At 41.1% G+C, this 23,261-nt stretch overlaps 1 protein-coding gene across 1 annotated transcript in view; it reads right to left on the reverse strand.

Annotated features, from left to right (window-relative positions):
* Window positions 1-19,911, reverse strand: part of LOC147012687 (uncharacterized) — a 45,216-nt gene extending 25,305 nt beyond the window's left edge. Inside the window, exons 1-7 of the mRNA XM_085855747.1 lie at window positions 19,523-19,911; window positions 14,902-15,005; window positions 13,750-13,909; window positions 6,615-6,730; window positions 917-1,077; window positions 671-752; window positions 211-354 (exon numbers count right to left, since the gene is read on the reverse strand). Coding sequence (XP_085711873.1) covers window positions 211-354; window positions 671-752; window positions 917-1,077; window positions 6,615-6,730; window positions 13,750-13,909; window positions 14,902-15,005; window positions 19,523-19,781 — 1,026 coding nt within the window. The 5' untranslated portion in view covers window positions 19,782-19,911. The remainder of the gene's footprint in view (window positions 1-210; window positions 355-670; window positions 753-916; window positions 1,078-6,614; window positions 6,731-13,749; window positions 13,910-14,901; window positions 15,006-19,522) is intronic.
* Window positions 19,912-23,261: the final 3,350 nt, after the last annotated feature.

Genomic DNA, 23,261 nt, shown 5'->3' on the forward strand with positions numbered 1-23,261 from the left:
GATTGATGATCCGCTCTGGCACTAACTTATTTGCGTGTGATGGCCAGTGATTCCCGGGAGAAACCAGGGATATCTCCACCCTTGTTGTACAATCGCGAACCTGGGTCCACGACAATAGGTTGTCACCATGGCATTCAGAGGTGAATTATTGAAGGGCATTAATTGCACTGTGAGAAGCCATGAGAAAAAGACAGTCATACATAAACTCACCTGAAGTTTGCTGATAAGCTCAATGCGATGTCGACTCAGTTCCAGTTTAACAGCCTGACTCTGTATGAGTTTGGATTGCTTCGATATCTTTATATCTGCTTCGTTGATTAGACGATGCAGATATTTAATTCTCATGTCTTGTTCCTGCCACAACATTATCAAACCATCGCTTTGTGATACACAACATAAATACGTGACGTTGCATAAACAGTCAGTGTCTGCACTGGGATGTGTGCATATTATCTTTGCATACTTTCAAAACATATGTATGTGGGCAACACATTATTTTGAATGTACCTACATGGATAAGTGTGCATGGACAACTATGATGTCTCTGCACACAAATACAAGCGTACATGAAAAATGCAAACACAGATGTACCTGATGCACGCACACATATGGATGATGTGCACACATTAATACTGCACATGCATGGTTGAAATGCAAATATAATCATTACCAGTTTGAACGAAGTCTCCTTTGCCAACAAGTCTTCCCTCTCCTGAAGCAGTTTGTCTGACTTTGCCTTTTGATGCTGCAAACTGCAATATCCAGCACACGACATGTTAAGGAACAATACACATCACAAGATGCACTACAGTAACTAAACAAGTGAAAATAAATACCATTTGCACTACAAACCACAAAGAAACTAATTGAGGGAAGACTACGAAGAGTTAAAATGAGCCATGTTATGCCTACGTACCTTTCCAGAGATTGGACAAGCCGATTGCCACGTGTCTTCTCTTCCTCGAGGGCACTCTTTGCCAGGGCAAGTTCATCCACGAGTAACAGACGTTTCCTCTCTGTGATTATGTGTGAAGATCTTTCTTCGTTCAACACCGAATCAAGATTTTTTAGGTCAATCTGCCATTGGAACACACCGTTAGGGTCACCCCCATTGCAAAACCGGTAAGGTACATTTGTTTTTCACAAGTCTTTCACAAATTGGCTGGTTGGGCCCGTCGATGGACTGAAAGCAAATTGTTCAGGAATTTGCAAGTTGTTCAGTGACAGAATTCATACACACGTGACATGAAGGACTGAGGTATTAGAAGAGATCAGTGTGGTATGAATTCAAATCCAAGAAGATTAAGAAATATAGGACAAGCCAACACATCGTATGGGATTTGACTGAAGAATCGAGCCACCTGATTGAATGGGAATCTAAAAGAGTGTCCCATGATTAAATGTCCAATACCAAGGAGAAGCATCCTCATTTAGATGACGGTTAAGTGGATTTGCATGATGTCCCTTTCTCAATGTGCAAGCTTGTAGACAATCATGCAAATCACATCAGATGGTTAAAAACTCCTTCGCTCTTTACCCCAAAATCTCGTTTGAAGGATTATTTAGAAACGTGCTTGAAAGCAAATCATAGTGATTGTTCTGTGGAATCCAAGTCAAACAAAGAAAAGTTGACTTTCCTTAAACCTCTCCAGAATTTTCCGATTGAGGTTTACAGAAGACTGAAACTTATTGGTCTTCTCAGTTACGAACTTGGCCTGGATTGATTTATTTTCTGCCATCTTTTCAAGTTCAAGGTGGAGATCATCAATGATCCTCTTTTGTTGCTGCCAAGACATTAATCAAAGCATCATTTATCTGCAGCTTCAGGTTAAAGGTATTTGCTGCACGTTGCATCGAATAAACAATTCATGTGTGCACGGAGACGTAGATGATGTGTACAATCGGAATTTGTGCAAATGAGATCTACATACTTAAACAACATATGTACATGAACTAAATATGTATTTATATGTAGGTCCAGGAATGAGTATAAATGGATAATCATAATTTACCGACATCCAGAGACAAGTGCACTTCAATAATGCGCATACATGAATGATTTGCAAAAAATATACGAAAATAGATGTACCTGAATAACGCACACTTATGGATGAGAAGTACACATAAATAATGCGCCTGCATTGATGAGGTACAAACATAGATGTACATATTCATGGATTGACATGGATACATGCACAAAGCATAAATGATGTGCATCAATGGATGACAGACAGACATCGATGCTGAGCATTCAGGGATAATGTGCAAATATGGATCTTGTGAAAACTTACATGATGCGCTTAATAAATAATGCACCTTTATGGATGATGTGCAACCATGGCTGATGTCAAACACAGATGTTGTGTAAACATGATGTGCAATCTGGCTGTTCCCCGACTCAGAGCATTCCCCATTCCTGCTCATGACTTTTTCCAACCTCATTCTCCTTCCCGAAGCGCACGCCTTCCTTTCCAGGTTATTACATTTTCTCTGCACTTCATCCACCCTGCTTTCCGCTTATTGTCCCATTGCTTTAATGCCCGTTTTGCTTCCGCTTCTTTCAGGATTCATCTTGCTGTGTTTTAGATTGCATTCACCCCCCTGTGTGCACACCTCCCTCCAACCCCCTACCCCTCGCTTTCATTATTTCCCTCACCAATTCTTCTTTCAACTGTCCCTCCACCAGAAGGTTGGTGTGCTCCCAGATTTCCACTGCGTTCTTTCGCTTCAACTCAGTAGTTCGATTCATGGTTGAGGTGGCTGGATTCAGGTCTGACTGTCCTGAGTGTTAGCCACTGGCATCCAATAAAATAACATGAGATGGGTTGACTCAGCCTGCCATCCTATTGAGGTCAGCAAAACGAGTACCAGCTAACTGTGAAGAAATAGACATTCAAGTGTCCTGCACCGGAGTGGCTGCCTGTCCAAAATTGTGACCCCTTCACAAGGAGACTGCTTCGGCAGCACCAACGCTCTGCCCAGAGTATGGTCCCAATGGATGGCTGGATGGACCAGGAAAAACTGCCATAGCAGCCCTATTCGTCTAAAGGCATAAAATGTGCTTCTTCTTTCTCTTCTGTTCTGCATGTTATGGCTCTTTCACTAGCCTCAACTTTGGATACAAAAATGTACAAACATGAATGATGTGCACATCTAGATGGTATGCAAACAAATGGACATATAGATTATAGACAATGTGGAAGCATGAACTCAGCCTTCCTGGCTGATTTCCACAAGAAATAATGAGCATACATGAAAGAAATACAACCATGTGACATGGATAGATGCATTCATGTTCATAAATATGTGAATAGATTCATATATATATATATATATATATATATATATATATATATATATATATATATATATATATATATATATATATATATATATATATATACATATAGGGTGTCCCAAAAAAATGTACTCACTCTTTGAATGATAATAAATGCGTTATTTATTGAATTAGAAACAAGATTAGTGGTTAAATGTATAAATGGATAAATGCATGTTTACAAATGTTTAAACTGACGACCATCACGTTCCAAACACAGCCGATAACGCGGACCAATGGATTCAACAGCATTACAAATCATTTCATTTTGAACTGCAAGGCATTGTCTTTCAATTTCCTCTTTCAGCTCATCGACTGTTGCTGGTTTTGAGCCGTAAACCTTATCTTTGAAATATCCCCATAAAAAGAAGTCCATTGGAGTGAGGTCTGGGGAACACGCAGGGCATTCAACACTACCTCTTCGCCCAATCCATCTGTTCGGAAAAGTTGCTTCGAGATAGGCCCTTACATCACGGTTGTTGCGGGGAGGTGCTCCATCTAGCTGAAAGTAAATCTCTTCGTCAACAAATATCTCTTCGACAGATGGACCGACGGATTCCTGCAGCAAGTTTAAGTAAACATCCCCAGTGACAGTTTGGTCAAAAACGAATGGCCCAGGATGCCCAATGCTGATCTCCCACACCACACAGTAACCCCTGGTAAGTTTAAATGGTGTTCCATTGTAACATGCGGATTTTCAGGAGCCCAGTACACGCAATTGTGTCAGTTAATTGAGCCATTTATCTTGAAATTGGCCTCATCGCTCCAAACAATTTTGGATGGAAATACTACATCTTCTTTGCATTTGCCAAGGTGCCACTCACAAAATTCAGCTCTCCGGTCAGGATCGTCTTCATTTGGAGCGTGGATTAATTTTGGAATGTAACTTTTCCAATTAATTCACTTCAAAATGCGATGGGCGCTTGATTTTGGGATTCCTGTCTCATGAGCCATTTGTCGTACAGATTTCCGTGGGGATCGGTGGAGGGTTTCCAGCAATTGATTTTCCTTTCCGGGGGTGGTTGATGACCGTGGTCTTCCTGAACGCTCCTTATGGACGTCATGCACAGTTCGATCTGTTTCAAACTTATCTCGGATGCGAGCAATGGTACGTCACATTGGTGGATCTTTGTGAAAATGACTTATAAATTGTCTTTGCACTTCCATGATGTTTTCGTGCTTCTAGTAGCACTTTATGATAAATTTTCTTTCGTCAAAACCGAGTCGTACTTCTGCCACTATTAGGGTCAATTTGATCTGAAAAGAAATGAAAAATTCAATGAGTTATGAGGAGCCAGAATGTGAGTACATTTTTTTGGGACACCCTGTATATATATATATATATATATATATATATATATATATATATATATATATATATATATATATATATATATATATCAATATATATATATATATATATATATATATATATATATATATATATTTAAACATATAAAGATATATACATTTATTTATATATATATATATATATATATATATATATATATATATATATATATATATATATCTCCATACATACGTACATACATATATATATACATATATATATACACAAACATATATATGTATAAACAAATATGTTTCAACATACATATATATATATATATATATATATATATATATATATATATATATATATATATATATATATATATATATATATATATATATATATATATATATATATATATATATATATATATATATATATATATATATATATACATATATAAATACAGACATATTAGGGTGGTCCAAAAAAGTCAAAAAAATAGAATGTTGCTCCACAAGCTAAAATTCTAATATGATCCAATAATGCGCATAATTTTTTTTAGCTTGATCGGAGGTGATTTAGAGGTCGCTCCATATGACAACTTTTAGTTTCATGAGTTGGTTAAATTTGAGTATGGTCAGGCAAGTACCTGTACTTCTGGATGTCCGAGGTGGAAATGGAGTGCATTTTCGAACTCTATGGGGCCGATTTACTCTAAGAAATGACTGCACCGACATTGAATTCACTGCCATTTTGAAAATATGACCTAAAACAAGATTTATCATTACAGAAGTTGAGTAACTAATCCTACTTATTTCGATATTTTATAATCTATAGTAAATTTGTTGTCCGTCTAAACATTTCTTCAAGTAAATCGACCCCACTGAGTTCGAAAATGCAGTCCATTTTCACCTCGGGAGTTCAGAAGTGTACGGATTCGCATCTTACCATACCCTAATTTAATATAATAATAACGAAATAAATAACTAACATATTTTTCGTGAATCATTGAATCTAAAACACTGGATGTTGGGCCAGCTAGAAATAAGTTCAGGCGGGAGTCGAGACAGCAATAGATGCGGAGATGATAGTGGTATTTGGTAAATGAGACGAAATATTCTAATAGTTTGTAATTCCATTGATTGAAAAATTAGGGTATGGTGAGATGCGAATCCGTACACTTCTGAACTTCCTAGATGAAAATGGACTGCATTTCGAACTCATTCGAATGTTTACAAAGTGGGGTTGATTTACTCAAAGAAATGTTAAGACGGACAACAAATTAATTAAAGATTAGAAAATATCAAAATGAGTAGGATTAGTTACTCAACTCCAAGAATGTTAAATCTTGTTTTAGGTCATATTTTCGAAATGGCAGTGAATTCAATGTCGGTGTAGTCATTTCTTAGAGTAAATCGACCCCATAGAGTTCGAAAATGCACTCCATTTCCACCTCGGACATCCAGAAGTACCCGTAATCATACCTGACCATACCCTAATTTAAGCAACTCATGAAACAAAAAGTCGTCAAATGGAGCGACCTCTAAATCACCTCCGATCAACTTAAATTTATTTATGCGCATTATTGAATCATAGTGGAATAATTTTTAAGGCTTGTGGAGACATCAGAATTTTTTTTTTGCTGTTTTTGGACCACCCTAATATATATTATACATATATATATATATATATATATATATATATATATATATATATATATATGTATATTAAAATAAATATGGATACGTGCATTTCCACAAACAATGTGCTTTACTGGATGACAAACAGATATTGATGAAAACATGGATGACTTGAAATACGTGATCACCTCAACAATGTGTAAACATCGAGAATACACATTGAGGGATGATATATGTACATGAATGTGCATCCATGGATGATGTGCAAATATGAATGATGTGCAAACATGAATGAAATACATGCACAGATAACATATTTTAAGTGAAGGCTTTTCCCAACCAGATTCTGTGATTCATCAAGAAGTTTCGTTTGCCGCATCACCTCCATTTCCAGCTCTTTCAAATGCAGTGCACATTCCAGATTGTGTATTTTATGCTTCAAGTCCAAGGACTCCCCTGCATATCACCAGACAAAACAGAAACATTGTGATGATGTTCAAACCTAGAGTTTTTTTCTTGATGACAAGATGAATAAATGAACCACAATGTAAACAAAACAGTCTCCTGCAAAAGTATTCTCCCCCCTTCTAAGTTTTCACATTTTGATGCCACCTGTGCTTATTAGTCCCCTCACAGTTTCACCAGAGGGGACAATAGGTTTGCTGTGTCCATACACCCATCTGTCCCACCTGGTGTTTTCCAGACTTTTTTTCCCCATATCCTTTAACATATTCAACTGAAACCTGATAAAGGGCTATATTATGATAAGGTACAGAACAAGTTTGAGTTTCAGGGTGTTTGGTCAGTTTTTCCCATATTTATGCCCTTTGTAAACTTATAAAATATCACATATTATACATGGGTCCACTGACCCAACATGTTCAAGTCAGGACTTTGACTGGGACACTCAAGAACTTTTATTTTCTTCTCATCCATCCACTCCAGTGTGGTTTTAGCTTTGTGCTTCAGATCATTGTTCTGCTGAAATGCGAATCTCCTCCTCAATTTGAGATTCATGGCTGACTCAAGCAGGTTTACATCAAGGATGCTCCTGTAATTTACATCATCCATTGTCCTTTCTATCCTGACAAGCTTGCCAGTCCCTGCTGATGAAAAGCAGCCCCACAACACGATTCTGCCACCACCATGCTTGACAGTGGAATGGTGATACGTCTTTTTCAGGAATGGCATTTTTCTTGTCACCTGTCCATCCATGGAGGCAAACTTTGTAAAGGGAACAGGAGATTGTTAATTGATGAACATCTTGGACATGAAGCCTTGTAGATCTTGGAAAGTCATTGCTGGATTTACAGTGGCATCCCGAACCATTTTCCTGTTTGTCAGGCTGTTAATTTTGTATGAGCGATCTGACCTGGGTAGAGTCTTGGTGGTACGATATGTCTTCCACCGTACTCAAAGAGATGAGTGACTTTGAAATCTTCTTATAACCCTCTCTTGAACGGTGCTTCTTCACCACCTCATGTCTGACTTCTTTGAAAGGCTTCTTGTTGGTGGACATGTTGGGTGTGTGATAAGGAAGAATTGAATCAATTTTGGTGAAGATCCGAATGCGGATCTGATTATTTTTAAGGACATTCTTCACCATTGAGAGAAAGGGCAAAATTAATATATCGCATGTTATCTCAAAAAGTTGTGGACGGATTCGGATGAAACTTGGTGGACAGGTTGGGTGTGTGACAAGGGCAAACTGATTAGATTTTGGTGAAGATCCGGATATGACAACGAGAATTTTTTCAGTGATTCGTCACCATTGACAGATCGGGCCAAAAACTATAGATAGCACAATATTTGAAAAATGTACTGGGCCGGATATGTTCTTGTGGATCAGGCATTGAGTGGCGGAGGTATGCGCTCTGACGAGTGCCCTTCTATTTCTTTAAATGAAATAGGCAAAGCCGAGAAACGATTGAAACACGGCGGGTTAGAATGGTTCTCTCTGCTTCATTTTATTCCATAAGCTGTGCGCATGTTTTGCTTCATGGATGTACCTCGGGTTATTTTTGATATGAAATAGGCAAAGCCAAGAAAAGAAGGAAACATGTTGGGTGTGCATGATTCTTCTTCTTCATTTTATTCTTGTATCGGCTTGAGCGTGCGTTAAAGCAAACTAATTTTTATCTCTGGTTTGTTATTCCAGTTGTCTGTATTGGTTTATAGTCTACAAAAGATATCAGTAAATGAAAAATGCTTTTCCTTTTATTTTGCCGAATAGACACAAACACGGTGGGTTACAGGGTTTCTTCTTCATTTTGTTTCCAGTATCAGCTCGGGTGTGCGATAAACGCAAATAAATTTATATCTCCTGAACATTCATTGGGACCGGAAGAGGACATGTATTGCAAAGCAATTCTCTCTCTTGGTTAATGATGCTTTCAAATCAAACTTACTATAAAGAGTCTTCACAAACTACTCCAAAGTGATAAAACCAAAAAGTACATATAAAATGTGAATAAGTTCCATCATCAGGGAAAAACAGATGATTCTTAGTTGAATAAGTATTCACACCCTTTGATTAATGAACCCAAAATTACTTCACGAGAAAATTATTTGTTTGAAATATTACAAAATAAGTGTAAGAGGTTTAACCTGAACGTAATCAGTGGTTTTACTTAAAAATTAAACTCCCACACATATTTCATGAGTTTTGCGGTGAAAGGGTTATATTTCATAGTTATTTCAATTTTTTATTTCAAAGTCACTCTTTATCCCTTTGAGTACGGTGAAATCTATCATGAAGGAGTGGAAGACGGACATTCCACCTAGACTCCACCCAGATCAGATTGCCAATCCAAAATCAACAGCCGGGCAAGCAGGAAACTGGTTTGTGATGTCACTGTAAATCCAGCAATGACATTGCAAGATCTTGAAGCCTCTATGTTCGAGATGGGGGTCAATGCTCATCAATTAACAACATGCTGTTCTCTTTACAAAGTTAGCCTCGATGGATAGGTAACAAGAAAAAAGGCATTACTGAAAAAGACGCATCAAAAAGCTCGTATGGAGTTTGTGAAAAAGCATCTTAAGGATACTGCAGGCATGTGGAGAAATGTTTTGTGGTCATCTGAGATAAATAAGAAAACATTTTGGTCTAAACTCAGTGTTATGTCTGGCGCAAACCTAACAATGAACATCACCCATTCAACACCATCCTACTGTCAAGCATGGTGGTGGCAGAATCATGTTATGGGGCTGCTTTTCATCAGCAGGGACTGGCAAGCTTGTCAGGAAAGAAGGGACAATGGATGGTGCAAAGTACAGGAGAAAGGTTGATGTAAACCTGCTTGAGTCAGCCATGAATCTCAAACTGAGTGGGAGATTCGCATTTCAGCAGAACAATGATCTGAAGCACGAAGCTCAAACCACACTGGAGTGTCTGAATAAGAATTAAATAAATGTTATTGAATGTCCCAGTCAAAGTCCTGACTTGAACCCAATTGAACATTTATGGCGAGACTGGAAGATTGCAGTCCATCGATGATGCCCATCAAACTTGGCAGAACTAGAGAAATTTTCATGTGAAGAATGGGCAAATATTTTACCATCTCACAGGGGAAGGCTGGTAGAGACCAACCCAAGAAGCCTCATGTCAGTCATTGCTGCAAAAGGTGTTTCCACGCTCGACCAAGTACTGACAGAAGGGTTGAATATTTTTACAACCAGTGAATTTGATTTGTACATGTGTTTTACAGGTATTCCTGGCATGTTATCTTCTTCAATGACAAGTGTTTAGTTTATTCTCTTCAGTTGTGAATAAAAAAGTTCATTTGGAAACATTGTTTCTCCATCATCTATCTATAATTCCAGTAATGTGTATGTGTGTGTGTGTGTGTGTGTGTGTGTGTGTGTGTGTGCATGCGTGCGTGCGTGTGTGTGTGTGTGTGTGTGTCTGTCTGTCTGTCTGTATGCGACCGCCGTTTCTCGACGACCGCCGGTCTAATCTGATTGAAACTTGCCAGGAATATTGCCGGGGCCACGCGGATGTGCCTTTTCAAGGTTTGATATTAATCAGAGGAGCGGTTCCCAAGTTACGGCCATTTATCTGTCAACCAATGACAGGACACGGTGGTATGACGTCACAATTAATGTTTATTTATTTATTTTTTGCACGATTGACGTCACAATCGACGCTGGGGACCTGAGTATGGCCTTTTCAAGGTTTGATATTAATCGGCCAAGCGGTTCCCAAGTTATGGCCATTTATCTGTCAACCAATGACAAGACACAGTGCTATGATATCACAAATGACGTCACAATTAATGTTTATTTCTTTATTTATTTATTTTTTGCACGATTGACGTCACAATTCTTCTTCTTCGTTTGGTATGACGTCACAATTGATGCTCGGGACAATTGACGCTGGGAAAAATGTGCCTTCTCAAGGTTTGATATCGTTCTTCATCCGTTTCAGCTGTTTCCCAAGGTTTGAATTAATTGTTCAAATTTTTAATTAATCCCAAGGTTTGAGGGGGCGAGAGAGAAGGGACGAGAGAGAGGGTGTCACAATTCGAGAGAGGAGGGGGCGAGAGAGGGGGCGGGAGAGGGGGTGTGAGAAAGGGGGTGAGAGAGAGAGGAGTGAGAGAGAGGGGAGAGAGAGGGGTGAGAGAGGAGGGAGGAGAGAGGAGGGAGAGAGAGGGGAGAGAGAGGGGTGAGAGAGGAGGGAGGAGAGAGGAGGGGCTAGACTAGGGGGGAGAGAGGGGATGAGAGAGGGGGGGGAGAAGGGGGGAGAGAGGGGGGGCGGCACAATTCTTCTTCTTCTTCGTTTGATATGATGTCACAATTGACGCTGGGGACCCGAGTATGTTTCCCAGGTGTTTTCCAAGTTATGGCCATTTATGATACAGTTGGTCCGATCTAATTGAAATAATGCCTGAATCCAGTCGTCGTTTACGAGAGTGAAGGAACGAAGCTGCACCTACTGGCACGCACCTACGGGCCCGCACTCGTCCATCTATAATTCCAGCAATCTGTGTGTGTGTGTGTCTGTCTGTCTGTATGCGACCGCCGTTTCTCGATGACTGCCTGTACGATCTGATTGAAACTTGCCAGGAATATTACCCGGGCCGCGTGGATGTGCCTTTTCAAGGTTTGATATTATTCATACAAGCGGTTCCCAAGTTACGGCCATTTATCTGTCAACCAATGACAGGACACGGTGCAATGAGATCACGAATGATGTCACAATTAATGCTTATTTATTTATTTATTTTTGCACGATTGACGTCACAATTTTTCTTCTTCGTCGTTTGGTATGACATCACAATCGACGCTGGGGACCTTAGTATGTGCCTTTTCAAGGTTTGATATTAATCGGACAAGCGGTTCCAAAGTTACGGCCATTTATTTGTCAACCAATGACAAGACACGGTGCTATGACATCACGAATGACGTCACAATAAATGCTATCGTTTGAGGTTTGAGGTTTAAATAAGGTTTGATATCGTTCTTCATCCGTTTCAGCTGTTTCCCAAGGTTTGAAGCTGTTTTTTCCCAAGGTTTGAATTAATTGTTCAAATTATTCATTAATCCCAAGGTTTGGGGGGGGCGAGAGAGAAGGGCCGAGAGAGAGGGGGCGTCACAATTCGAGAGAGGAGGGGGCGAGAGAGGGGGCAGGAGATAGGGGCGAGAGAGGAGGGAGGAGAGAGGAGGGGCGAGACTAGGGGGGAGAGAGGGGATGAGAGGGGGGGAGAGAGGGGGGGCGAGAGAGAGGAGTGAGAGAGAGGGGCGAGAGAGAGTGGCGAGAGAGAGGGGCGAGAGAGGAGGGAGGAGAGAGGAGGGGCGAGAGGAAATAATGCCCCAATCCAGTCGTCATTTACGAGAGTGAAGGAACAAAGCTGCACCTACGGGCCCGCACCTATGGGCCCACACCTACGGGCCCGCACTAGTTCATCCAAATGTGGCATTATTGGTCGGGGTGAATACTTTTGCAGGCCACTGTATATTTTGTTGTTTGTTTAAATCTATGGATGAAGCAGATGAGTTGAACACAGTGAACCCCAAATTACTGTGTGAATTACAAGATTTGAAAACTCTGCTCTCACTTGTTTGTACCCAAACCCAACAGGGGCGACTTGCTTGTTCACACACCGAAAGCTTGCATTCTTTACAGATTCTTGACCTCATTCTTTTCAGGGTCAGTGTTTGAGATATTAACCATGAATGCTTTTCTTCTCTGCACAAACTGGAACACTGCTAAACTTGTCCAACAGATTTGTCTCCATGACGGAACGCTGAGCATGCTTTGCTTTTCATTCAGAAATAACTGCCCCGGAAGAAGCACATCATTTATCTTGAACAAAACTCCCAGCTTCAGCCAGTTTAGGTTGCCTTCAGTGTTTTATGTTAAATAAAATAATTAATGTGCACTGCAGAGATTTCTGAATGCCCCATGTGATGGTTTTGGGTAATCCTAAAGTTGCAGAATATAGCAAATATTAACAAGAGCTTGTCACAAAGTTTGACTTTGTTGCTGGGTTTGCAAAGTTCAGTTTGTTAATTTGTAAGAAAATTGCAGCGGTTTAATGTAATTATTTCGACTTTTACTGTTTTGTTTCTCCTGATCCTCAAAAACCGCTTGCTCTCCATGAAGAGGGACATACCATTCTTGTGTGCAGATATATAATCGATATTCCCTATCGACAGAATCATGGGATATGGAACTTAATTTTAAAGAGACATGGATGTTAATGCTGATTAAACCTGAAGGGCATTCGGTGGAGAGCATACCTCCGCCACGCAATGCCTGATCCACAAGAACATGTCGGGCCCAATATATTTTTGAAATGTGCTATTTATTGTTTTTGACCGTATCTCTCAATGGTGAAGAATCACTTTAAAAATTAAATAATCCTCGTGTCCAGATCCAGAATCGGATCCTCAGCAAAACTGAAGCGTTTGGTCCTTGCCACACACCCCACTTGTCTCCCAAGTTTCGTCCAAATCGTCCACAACATTTTTGAGATGTCCTGTTATACTGTATCTTGTTTTTAGCCCTTTCTCTCAATGGTGAAGAATCACTTTGATAATTCAATCATTCTAGTAGCCAGATCCGGATCCGGATCTTCACCAAAATCTAATCAGTTCATCCTTGTCACACAACCAACCTGTCCACAAAATTTCATGAATCCGTCCATAACTTTTTGAAATATCCTGCACACAGACAGACAGACAGACAGACAAACAAACAGAAAGCGGTGAAAACATAACCACCTTCACCTTCAGTGGTGGAGGTAATTACCAGTAAAACAGGGATTGTACAAAGAAGAAAAGTAAACAATTTTAATGTGGTGTGGATACAGCATTGGCATAATAAGCCAAATGCCTTCATTCTATTTGTACATTTCTTTCTATATGATAAATCAGGATGTAGGTCAAGACAGAGAAGGAACAAAATTAAAGTTTTGAGACTGTTTTCTCCAACCAATTCTAGCAGCACATCCATTCAAGGGTCACCTCACCTTGCATCTTGTCCTTCTGCTTCAGGTTTTCCCCACAATACTTTTCATTCTGAGTTTGCTCCACCTTGAATTTCAACTTGAACTCAAGGTTTTTTCGCAATCTTTCACTCTCTGCCAGTTTTTTATTCAAATCGAACAATTTCATGTTCCAATATGCAACCTGCAGCAGCACGTATCAGATATGTCAAAAACATGGAAACAAAATTCTGTTAATTGCCATAAAAACGAAACAGGTGTCTCTGCTTCATGCACAGGCAATCAAGAGGAATCACTACAAACTCACTTCACAGTTCCACTGTTCTAGAAGTGGAAATTAAAAATTCAACTTTCTAGTTGAAAATATTTCAAAGGAAGAGCAATAAATGACATCAATCAATGAGAGTGAAGTCAATGGCATGCCATCAAAAATCCTCACGCCTCCCACCAAAAGCAGTTGAAAGATTGCAAAAAATTCCACCAGGAATTACCAAATATCAAATTTTGAGTTAAATTTTTTCCGTTTTGACCCCTGTGACCCCCAAGATCCCATCCCCTGGGGTATGGATCCAAAAACATCGTGACATATTTCAAGTGTCCCCCAATGTTGATTGCAGATACAAAGTTTCATTTTAAAATTATTAAAATGTATCCACAATTGCATTTTTTGGTATTTCATTTTTGACCCCACCCGAAGGAGCGGGGCCAAAATGACCCTGCTCTTGCACCTTCATACCATGTGGTGATCATAACTCATAATAACTCTCAAGTTTGGTGAATTTCTGCACAAGCGTTTGGGAGGAGATAGCGTAACCGTCGGATGGATGGACAGACAGAGAGACTGACGATTGTAAATCCTCATTTTTTTCAAACAAAAAGAGTGGGGATAATAAATATGCCTCCCAGTGTGTCCAGAGATTGTCACACAGCCATCGGGATCCAATACGAACCAGGATCGTTATTTACTAAACAAGGATTGATCTTATTTTCGATGAGAGCGACAAGGAATACTTTTTCACTCCAAAGGAAATTATTCCCACAAACATGGTTTGCTCCAGTTGATTTTGGATGAGGGTGAGTGAACGGTTAGTTACTTCATCGGAATGATTTTCCATTTCTCAATACGTGACACATCATAACAATCCAGCATATTTGTATTTTGTCCTGCAATCTCACCTGTTGTTTGTCGTACAGCGAATCGTTCAGTTTGTGACGAAGTTTCGTTATACATTCGAACTCACCAAACTCCTCATCCCCTTGAGGTTTTATAAACCACGAACCTGCAAAAATCAACAATCAATAAATACAGAATAATTTATTACATTCAGTCTGAATTGGTGGATTAACAGGGATTTCCTCACATTTAACAGACAATGATAAATAAGTACATGCTTGTTTAAAAAGGTGAACTAAACTTAAACTGGACATCTTTGTTTCATCAAACTTTCATTTCCTGGAAAACTTAGTCCAATAATCGGTGATTGTGAGATTTGCTTCCTGAATATCCACAACTTTGTTTGGGGAAATGTTTCCTTCTGAAATATGATTTCTGAAACATGTGAACTTCCACTGAAACTTTTGTTTTACTCGGCTCATCTCAATTTGACAGTCTCACGAAACATTTACAGACAAAATAATCTTTTACCAAATATTAAAAACCTGTCTGGTCCACGTGTTTGTCGACCAGTCAGACAAGAAGTTCTATATCACTGTCCACATGTTGGAATGTTTCTGAGAGTGATGTTAAAAGTGTTTTCTGAACCAAAACACTCAGTGGGTTCCACAAAGGGCTCAGGTTTGCCCAAAACACGTTAGGAAAAAGAATAACCAGGTGGAAATGTCATTGAAGAAATTGATACATTTTCCTCCCCTTTATTTGTCTGTTTATATCAGAAGAGTCTGGCTGACAGGATAGCCTGAAGAGGTACACATACTTGCCTCAAAGCTGTCTAGCTTGGGTTTGAATCCCGATCCAGCTATAACCTGTCATTCTTGTGTTTCACAGGCGGAGAGATTCACCAATGTGTGTGCTTTCCCTAAATGGACATCCCGTCTGTCAGCATTCATTGGTGGAAGTTAAACATCCCATGGTGTCCTTCGTGACGAGTCGGTGAGCTCTCGCTGGTACCCTGAACAAATTACAAATTCCTACCCGCAACCAACAGAGGGCACTACATCAGTGGCACAGCCGTGTCCCCTGCCAATGATGCTACCCCACAGCCTTGTGATGCACACAAATGAAGATCAGAAGAGCAAGATAACATGGAACTTTGATCAACACAAAATATCTGGAATATGGCAACTGAGAAAGTGACAAACTTGAGAGAAGAGTTCCACATCGGAATCGGAACTGAAATCAACGGAAATTCCAAAAATATTGTCAAAAGTTTAAAATCAGACGACTCGTCACAGTGGATCACTCCTCCACTCAGGCACGATGACTCCCTCACAGAAAGCCAGATGAATAAACTGAAACACTAAATTGATATATTGCTTCAGTGTTCCGAATGGAGGGAACTCAATTCATTCCAGAACCAGTTCCAGTTGATGTCTCTGATAGACAAGAAAGTGTTGAAGTGATCAAACATCTCAAATCACTGAAACCAGACAAGTCTCCAGTCAGGTCCAGATGGAATTCATCGCAGGTACCGCCATAATGACCTCAGAGCAAGGGTGTGAACCTCACCTCGAGACACACAAACATCTCCTTGATCTCTTCATCTCCATTTTGCCATTTCGTTTTTATCAACAGGGAATCGCTTGTTTCAGGAAAACGATCATCCTTGTTAAACTTTGATAGGAGACTCAAAAGCACGACCTGTAATCTCTCCATTTGGACGAGGAAATAGAATTCTCCCGCTCATTCGATGATGAAGTGAAACACAAAAGGAATTTCAAACACCATAATTATCATAATTAACTTCATTCACTTATTACCTACTCATAATAAAATACATTCTGCAGCAAATGCTTCAAAGGTTCCACAACCATCGCCGGTGTTTCTCACATGCTTCCTCTGTTCGATGGACCTGAACACGGTCATGCTAAAGATCCCAAATGAAGAAAAAACAAAAAACCCAATTACCATGGCAACCGTGTAATCAATACCTAACACCCTTTGGAATGATGACAATGGAATGGAATGACAAGCCTGGCCAGTCGATTACCAAATGTCGTGGGACAACATGTTTCCAATCCCGACCCCACCAGAGACGTGCCCATGTCACCATATCGTTTTATCACATTGAGACGAAGATCTCCACAAGTCGTTACAAACAAAAGAAACTTCGGGAAGCCCCTCTTGTTGGTGGGTAAAATGGCGGATTGGCCGCTCCGTGTTCCCCACGAGTCGCAACACACCCGCCATCGGATTAAAACAGAACGTTTTCTCCACAAACCAAATGGAGATTTCCCTCCTCACTCGATATCTGTATTTACATTCACTAGGCCATGGTACGGCAGACATTGTACAAATCACAGAGCGGACATACCCTCCGCATGGACGTGCTCCGTCGTCTCTCTGTTTGAGGGTTTGTTCACAGGTCCGAGTTTGACGGACGAACGCTGCAGATTCAACCGGATGTTGTTGAAATCCTCGGTTGACTCGTCCAACCATTCGAAGAATTGTCCTTTCAAACAATCCGAACGTCTCGTATTCTTCACCTCAGGCGACTCCATCTTGAACAATGCTTCCCCTTCAGATACAAACGCACAATGGCGGGAACATCTTCAAACCAACTACGTCATAGGACTTCCGTTGTCATGCCGATGATGCCAACAAACACGCTTGTTTAACATTTGAAGAATAAACTCGAGGGGGAGCATTCGGGAGAGTGCAAAACCTCCGCCGCCAATACTGCTGGGTCACTCAAGTGAACCTTACATCTTATTCATTAAATATGTCAGCAGTGCTGACAGTTATAGTTCTTTTCTCCAACATTTTTTTTTTGGGGGGGGGGGGGGGTTGGAAATCACTTAAAATATGTAGAAATGCAAAAACACAAATTCAAATATTTTTCAAATAAAATCGAATTTTTTTTTAAAAAAAAGTTGCAAAATTTTGCGTTTTTTTTTTTCTCTAACAATTTTTTTTTTGATTGGAAATCACTTAAAACACGTAGAAATGCAAAAACACAAATTCAAATATTTTTTCAAAATGGCCGCCATAGCGGCCATATTGGACTTTGGACCAAGTCCAAAATCTAATGGCATGACCCTTGGACCATACCTAACCCCCCCACCAAGTTTCGTCGAAATCCGTCGAGGAGTTTTTCCGTAATACTGTTCACAAACAAACAAACAAACAAACAGAAAGGGGTGAAAACAGTAACCTCCGTCCATCTTTGATGGCGGAGGTTAACAAGTTTTTACAAAGATGTTATTTTTTTAAACAATTTTTTTATACTAGGACATGCCCGTACGTGCGTGGCTGTGCGTGCAAAAAAAAAAATCTTTCAAACCGCGTGCCAGAACAAACAACCACACAGGCCGTTCCTTCGCTCTCGCGTGCCCGTACCTGCGTGGCCGTACGTGCAAAAAAAGGAAAAAAAAAAGAATTGTGACGTCATAGCACCGTGTCCTGTCATTGGTTTGGTAAATAAATGGCCATAACTTGGGAACCACTTGTCTGATTAATATCAAACCTTGAGAAGGCACATCCTCAGGGCCCCAGCAATAAACCTGGCAAGTTTCAATTAGATCGGACCAGTGGTTGTCGAGAAACAGCGGTCACAGTCACACAGACACAGACACAGACACAGACACAGACACAGACACAGACACAGACACAGACACACACAACACACAGACACAGACACAGACACAGACACAGACACACACACACACACGCAGACACACACAGACAGACACACACACACACAGACCCACACAGACACAACACACACACGCACACACACACACAGACACAACACACACACGCAGACGCACACACGCAGACACAGCCAGACACACACACACGCAGACGCACGCAGATACACACACACAGTCACACAGACACACACGCAGACACACACACAGACACAGCCAGACACACACACACACAGACACACACACACACACACACACACACACACACACACACACACACACGCACAGACACACACACACACACACACAGACACACGCAGACACACACAGACAGAAACACACACACAGACACACACACACACACACGCAGACACACACAGACAGACACACACACACACAGACACACACACAGACACAACACACACACGCACACACACACGCAGACACAACACACACACGCACACACACACACAGACACACACACACACGCAGACACACACAGACAGACACACACACACACACACAGACACACACACACACACACACACACACACGACAACATTCAGAACATGGATCATTTCAAGGAACGTATTTGAAGTGGAATTACTTCCATAACGCCAGGTGTGTTGACACGAGTTCACCATCAGTGGGAAAGACGCTCCCTGTGTATTTACAAACAGATGACAATCGTGTGGAGAACGTTTTGTAAATGAAGTTACATTTTGTTCAAAGTGTAAATTTCCCCGATTAGAGGAGACTTCTGGGACTCCCTGGTCCCTGGATGTGAATCCCGACCGGAACCAAAACAAAATGAATCCTTCCTCGTCCAACACTCAACCGACACACCGAGTTTCCTCACAACTCGTCGGGAACCGTTTCACACATTGTGCTCACAGACAAACACGGATGAAAAGATAACGTCCGCGGACCGACCGAGGAACAGCCGAGTCGGTTCGAGTGAGAAACTCACCATCGCCCGTGTTCCTCACACTCCGCGGAACAGCTCCAGTGGGGGTTCCACCGTCGCAGGCCCGAACGATTCGGCCCACGTCGTCCACCCGAGGAGAGCTCGAGTCGACCTTGAAGGAACCATGATCGCCAGAGGACGATGACAATGTGCGGCGCATCGACCTCAAGAATCCTTTAAACCGGAACGTCACGGTCCCCTTGTTGTTGAGCTTCTCCATCTTCTCCTCACGATCGTGTTTTGAGTGAAAAAATTTCGGCATTGTGAAGATTTTCCCTTCAGGGACACCGGGAGCCTCTCACGGTGCGTGTGGTCAGGTCCGGTGCTCGGGGGGGAAATGGGGAGAACGGTCTTTACCTTTATGACGTCATCAACAGCTCCATGGAAACAATCGCAACAACAAGGAACTTTTCATTTGAATTTTGACCAATCAGAGGCCGTGATTTACTGCACGTCATGAGATACAGATAACATCATCACACCCACACAGACGAGCTGAGACAGAAAAACTCGATGTGTTGTCCACGTTTTGATCATAATTATTGTCTGATAATAATTATTGTCTGAGGAGTGGCACGCTGTTTGAAAGTTTTTTTTTTAATTAGTTTTTTTTTTGCACGAACAGCCACACGCACGTACGGGCACCTACTAGTTAAACAAAATCACATTCCCAAGATTATAATCTTGGGAATGCGATCTTGTTTAACTGGCAGGTGCTTGTACGTGTGTGCCTGTACGTGCGTGGCTGAACGTGCAAAAATAAAAAAAATAAAAAAAAACTTTCAAACAGCGTACCAGAAACAACAACCACACAGGCCGTTCCTTCGCTCTTGCGTGCCTGTACGTGCGTGCCCATTTGTGTGTGGCTGTACGTGCGTGGCTGTACGTGTGTGCCTGTATGTGCGTGGCTGTACGTGCATGGCTGTACGTGCGTGCCTGTACGTGCGTGCCTGTACGTGTGTGCCTGTACGTGCGTGGCTGTACATGCAAAAAAAAATAAAATAAAAATAATAAAAAAAACTTTCAAACAGCGTGCCACAAACAACAACCACACAGGCCGTTCCTTCACTCTCACGTACCCGTACGTGCGTGCCCATATGTGTGTGGCTGTACGTGCGTGCTGTACGTGTGTGCCCGTACGTGCGTGCCCGTATGTGTGTGGCTGTACGTGCGTGGCTATACATGTGTGCCTGTACGTGTGTGGCTGTATGTGCGTGGCTGTACGTGCGTGCCCGTACGTGTGTGCCTGTACGTGCGTGGCTGTACATGCAAAAAAAAAATTATAATAAAAAAAACTTTCAAACAGCGTACCACAAACTACAACTACACAGGCCGTTCCTTCGCTCTCGCGTGCCCGTACGTGCGTGCCCATATGTGTGTGGCTGTACGTGCATGCTGTACGTGTGTGCCCGTACGTGCGTGCCCGTATGTGTGTGGCTGTACGTGCATGGCTATACGTGTGTGCCTGTACGTGTGTGGCTGTACGTGCGTGGCTGTACGTGCGTGCCCGTATGTGTGTGCCTGTACGTGCGTGGCTGTACATGCAAAAAAAATAAATTATAATAATAAAAAAAACTTTCAAACAGCGTACCACAAACAACAACTACACAGGCCGTTCCTTCGCTCTCGCGTGCCCGTACGTGCCTGGCTGTACATGCGTGGCTGTACGTGCATGGCCATACGTGCAAAATAAAAAAAAAAACTTTCAAACCTTGGGAAACAGCTGTTTCCCTTGTGGTGGGGGTGGATATGTAACATTTTTGGTGGAGTTGTGCACTTCTGGAAAGAAGCATGAAACTTTGCCCTGGGGGGGGGGGGGGGTTGGGTATGCTGATTTCAAAAATTGCGGGAACCACGATGTCACTCCAGCGGCTCTCACCAAAAATTAAGAAATTCAAAATGGCCGCCGCAAAACACATTTTTGCCCATAAAACTGCTCTAAGTAGCCCGATTGCCTTGATCTTGATGTCTATACCTATGTTTTTGAGGTCAAGGAATCCAATAAAACACATGAGAAGACTCATAACCTACATCTTCATGCTGAAAATTTTAAAATATTGCTGTTATAACACTAATTTTAATAGAAACGTATCATAGTGATTTGCACCTAACCTTAATTCCTTAAATAATTGTGTTCATGCCACGAGAGCAGAAACCTGGTAAGGCTTGAATTTAGCACATTCTTGATGTTATTCATGCACCATTGTCATATAAATGCATAGCAAATTGTGTAAATGTAATAAATGTAATAAAACACAAACTTTCATCATCCAATCTGATGTTGTTGTTTTACTCATTCATCATTTAATGCAGAACATTCAGATGACATTGGTGACTTTCAATGTCTCACATTATACATGCTTAATTGATTCAACTCATTTCAGTGATTTCACATTTCAGAGCTTCTTTCAGTGTTTAGATACAAAGCACAGATTATTGATAATGATATTTCTCGTCAGCAGGATTATAATCAAAAGTATCCGGACCTAAACGTGACGAGGTGAACTGGAAATGCATTTGTTCAAGTATATTCAGCAAGTTATCTTTACTATTTTTCAGAAACCAGTGACTTCCATGTGGTGATGATTATCTAGCTGATTGCCATGTCCAAAAGACTTAAACTTGCTCCTCTAGCATGCGCTGCACCGGTTCAACCACAAACTGGGATATTTGTGCTCTGTGTCAAGAACATGGTGGAAATCTCATAAACCCATCCATAAAAGGTTATGCAACACTAGCTACGAATTTATCTGCCCCTAATGAACTGAACCATGTGCCATTGGGCAAAAACATTTGACGACTCGATGATGGCGACGGCATGGAGAAAACGTTGGCTGAGCATGAAGCGAAATGGCACAAAGCATGTTACGTCCTGTGGAATGCAACAAAAGTGGAGAGAGCCAGGAAGCTGCAAGAAAAGGCCTGTTCGAATACAGTTCCGTCACCACTGAAAAAACACCTTTGCAGTTCAACCACTCCAGCATGTCCAATGGAAACAGAAGAGAGTCATCGACCAGCTTGTTTTTTTTCTGTGATGAAACAACAGGGGACTTTCACAAAGCCTAAACAATATCCCTTGATACTCGTGTCCGAAATATCGCTACAGAACTCCGAGATACAAAACTGTTGGCAAAATTGTCAGTTGGAGATATGATCGCTATTGATGCTGTATATCACGTAAAGTGCTTGACATTATTCTAGAACAAACATAGATCTCAACGAAGACATTCGATTGAAAAGTGTCACCAAATCAACGCAGACTCACTTGCATTTGCTGAGGTGGTGTCTTATATTGAGGAATATGGTCAATTGGGAGGAGACCAGAATCATGTTTTCAAAATTACTGATCTCAAGGCATTGTATTGTGAGCGGCTTCAAAAATTAGTTGGTAACACAACTGGAAACATCCATTCCACTCGACTGGCAGAGAAACTCCTACAGCATATTCCAAACCTAGAAGCTCATCACAGCAATTTTGGTATTGCACTGTCATTCAATGACGATATTAGTGACGCCTTGCTCCACGCCTGCAACCTTGATCCCGATGATGAAGAGAGTAGCAAAGCTGATTCGCAAAGAAGTGCTTGAGAAAAAATACCACTTCAGTGGTTCCTTATGTGATGAACAATATGACGATCTCCCAGTGTCCCTCTCTGCTCTGGTCGGAATGATTTTAGGAGGTTGAAATGCAGGACAAGTTATTGATGACAATGAAGTAAGCACAGCTGCCTCATCCATTACA

The sequence above is a fragment of the Eptatretus burgeri genome, chromosome 14 (assembly GCF_056783735.1).
Source record: "Eptatretus burgeri isolate ZD-2024b chromosome 14, Ebu_testis_v1, whole genome shotgun sequence".
Taxonomy (NCBI): Eukaryota; Metazoa; Chordata; class Myxini; order Myxiniformes; family Myxinidae; genus Eptatretus; species Eptatretus burgeri.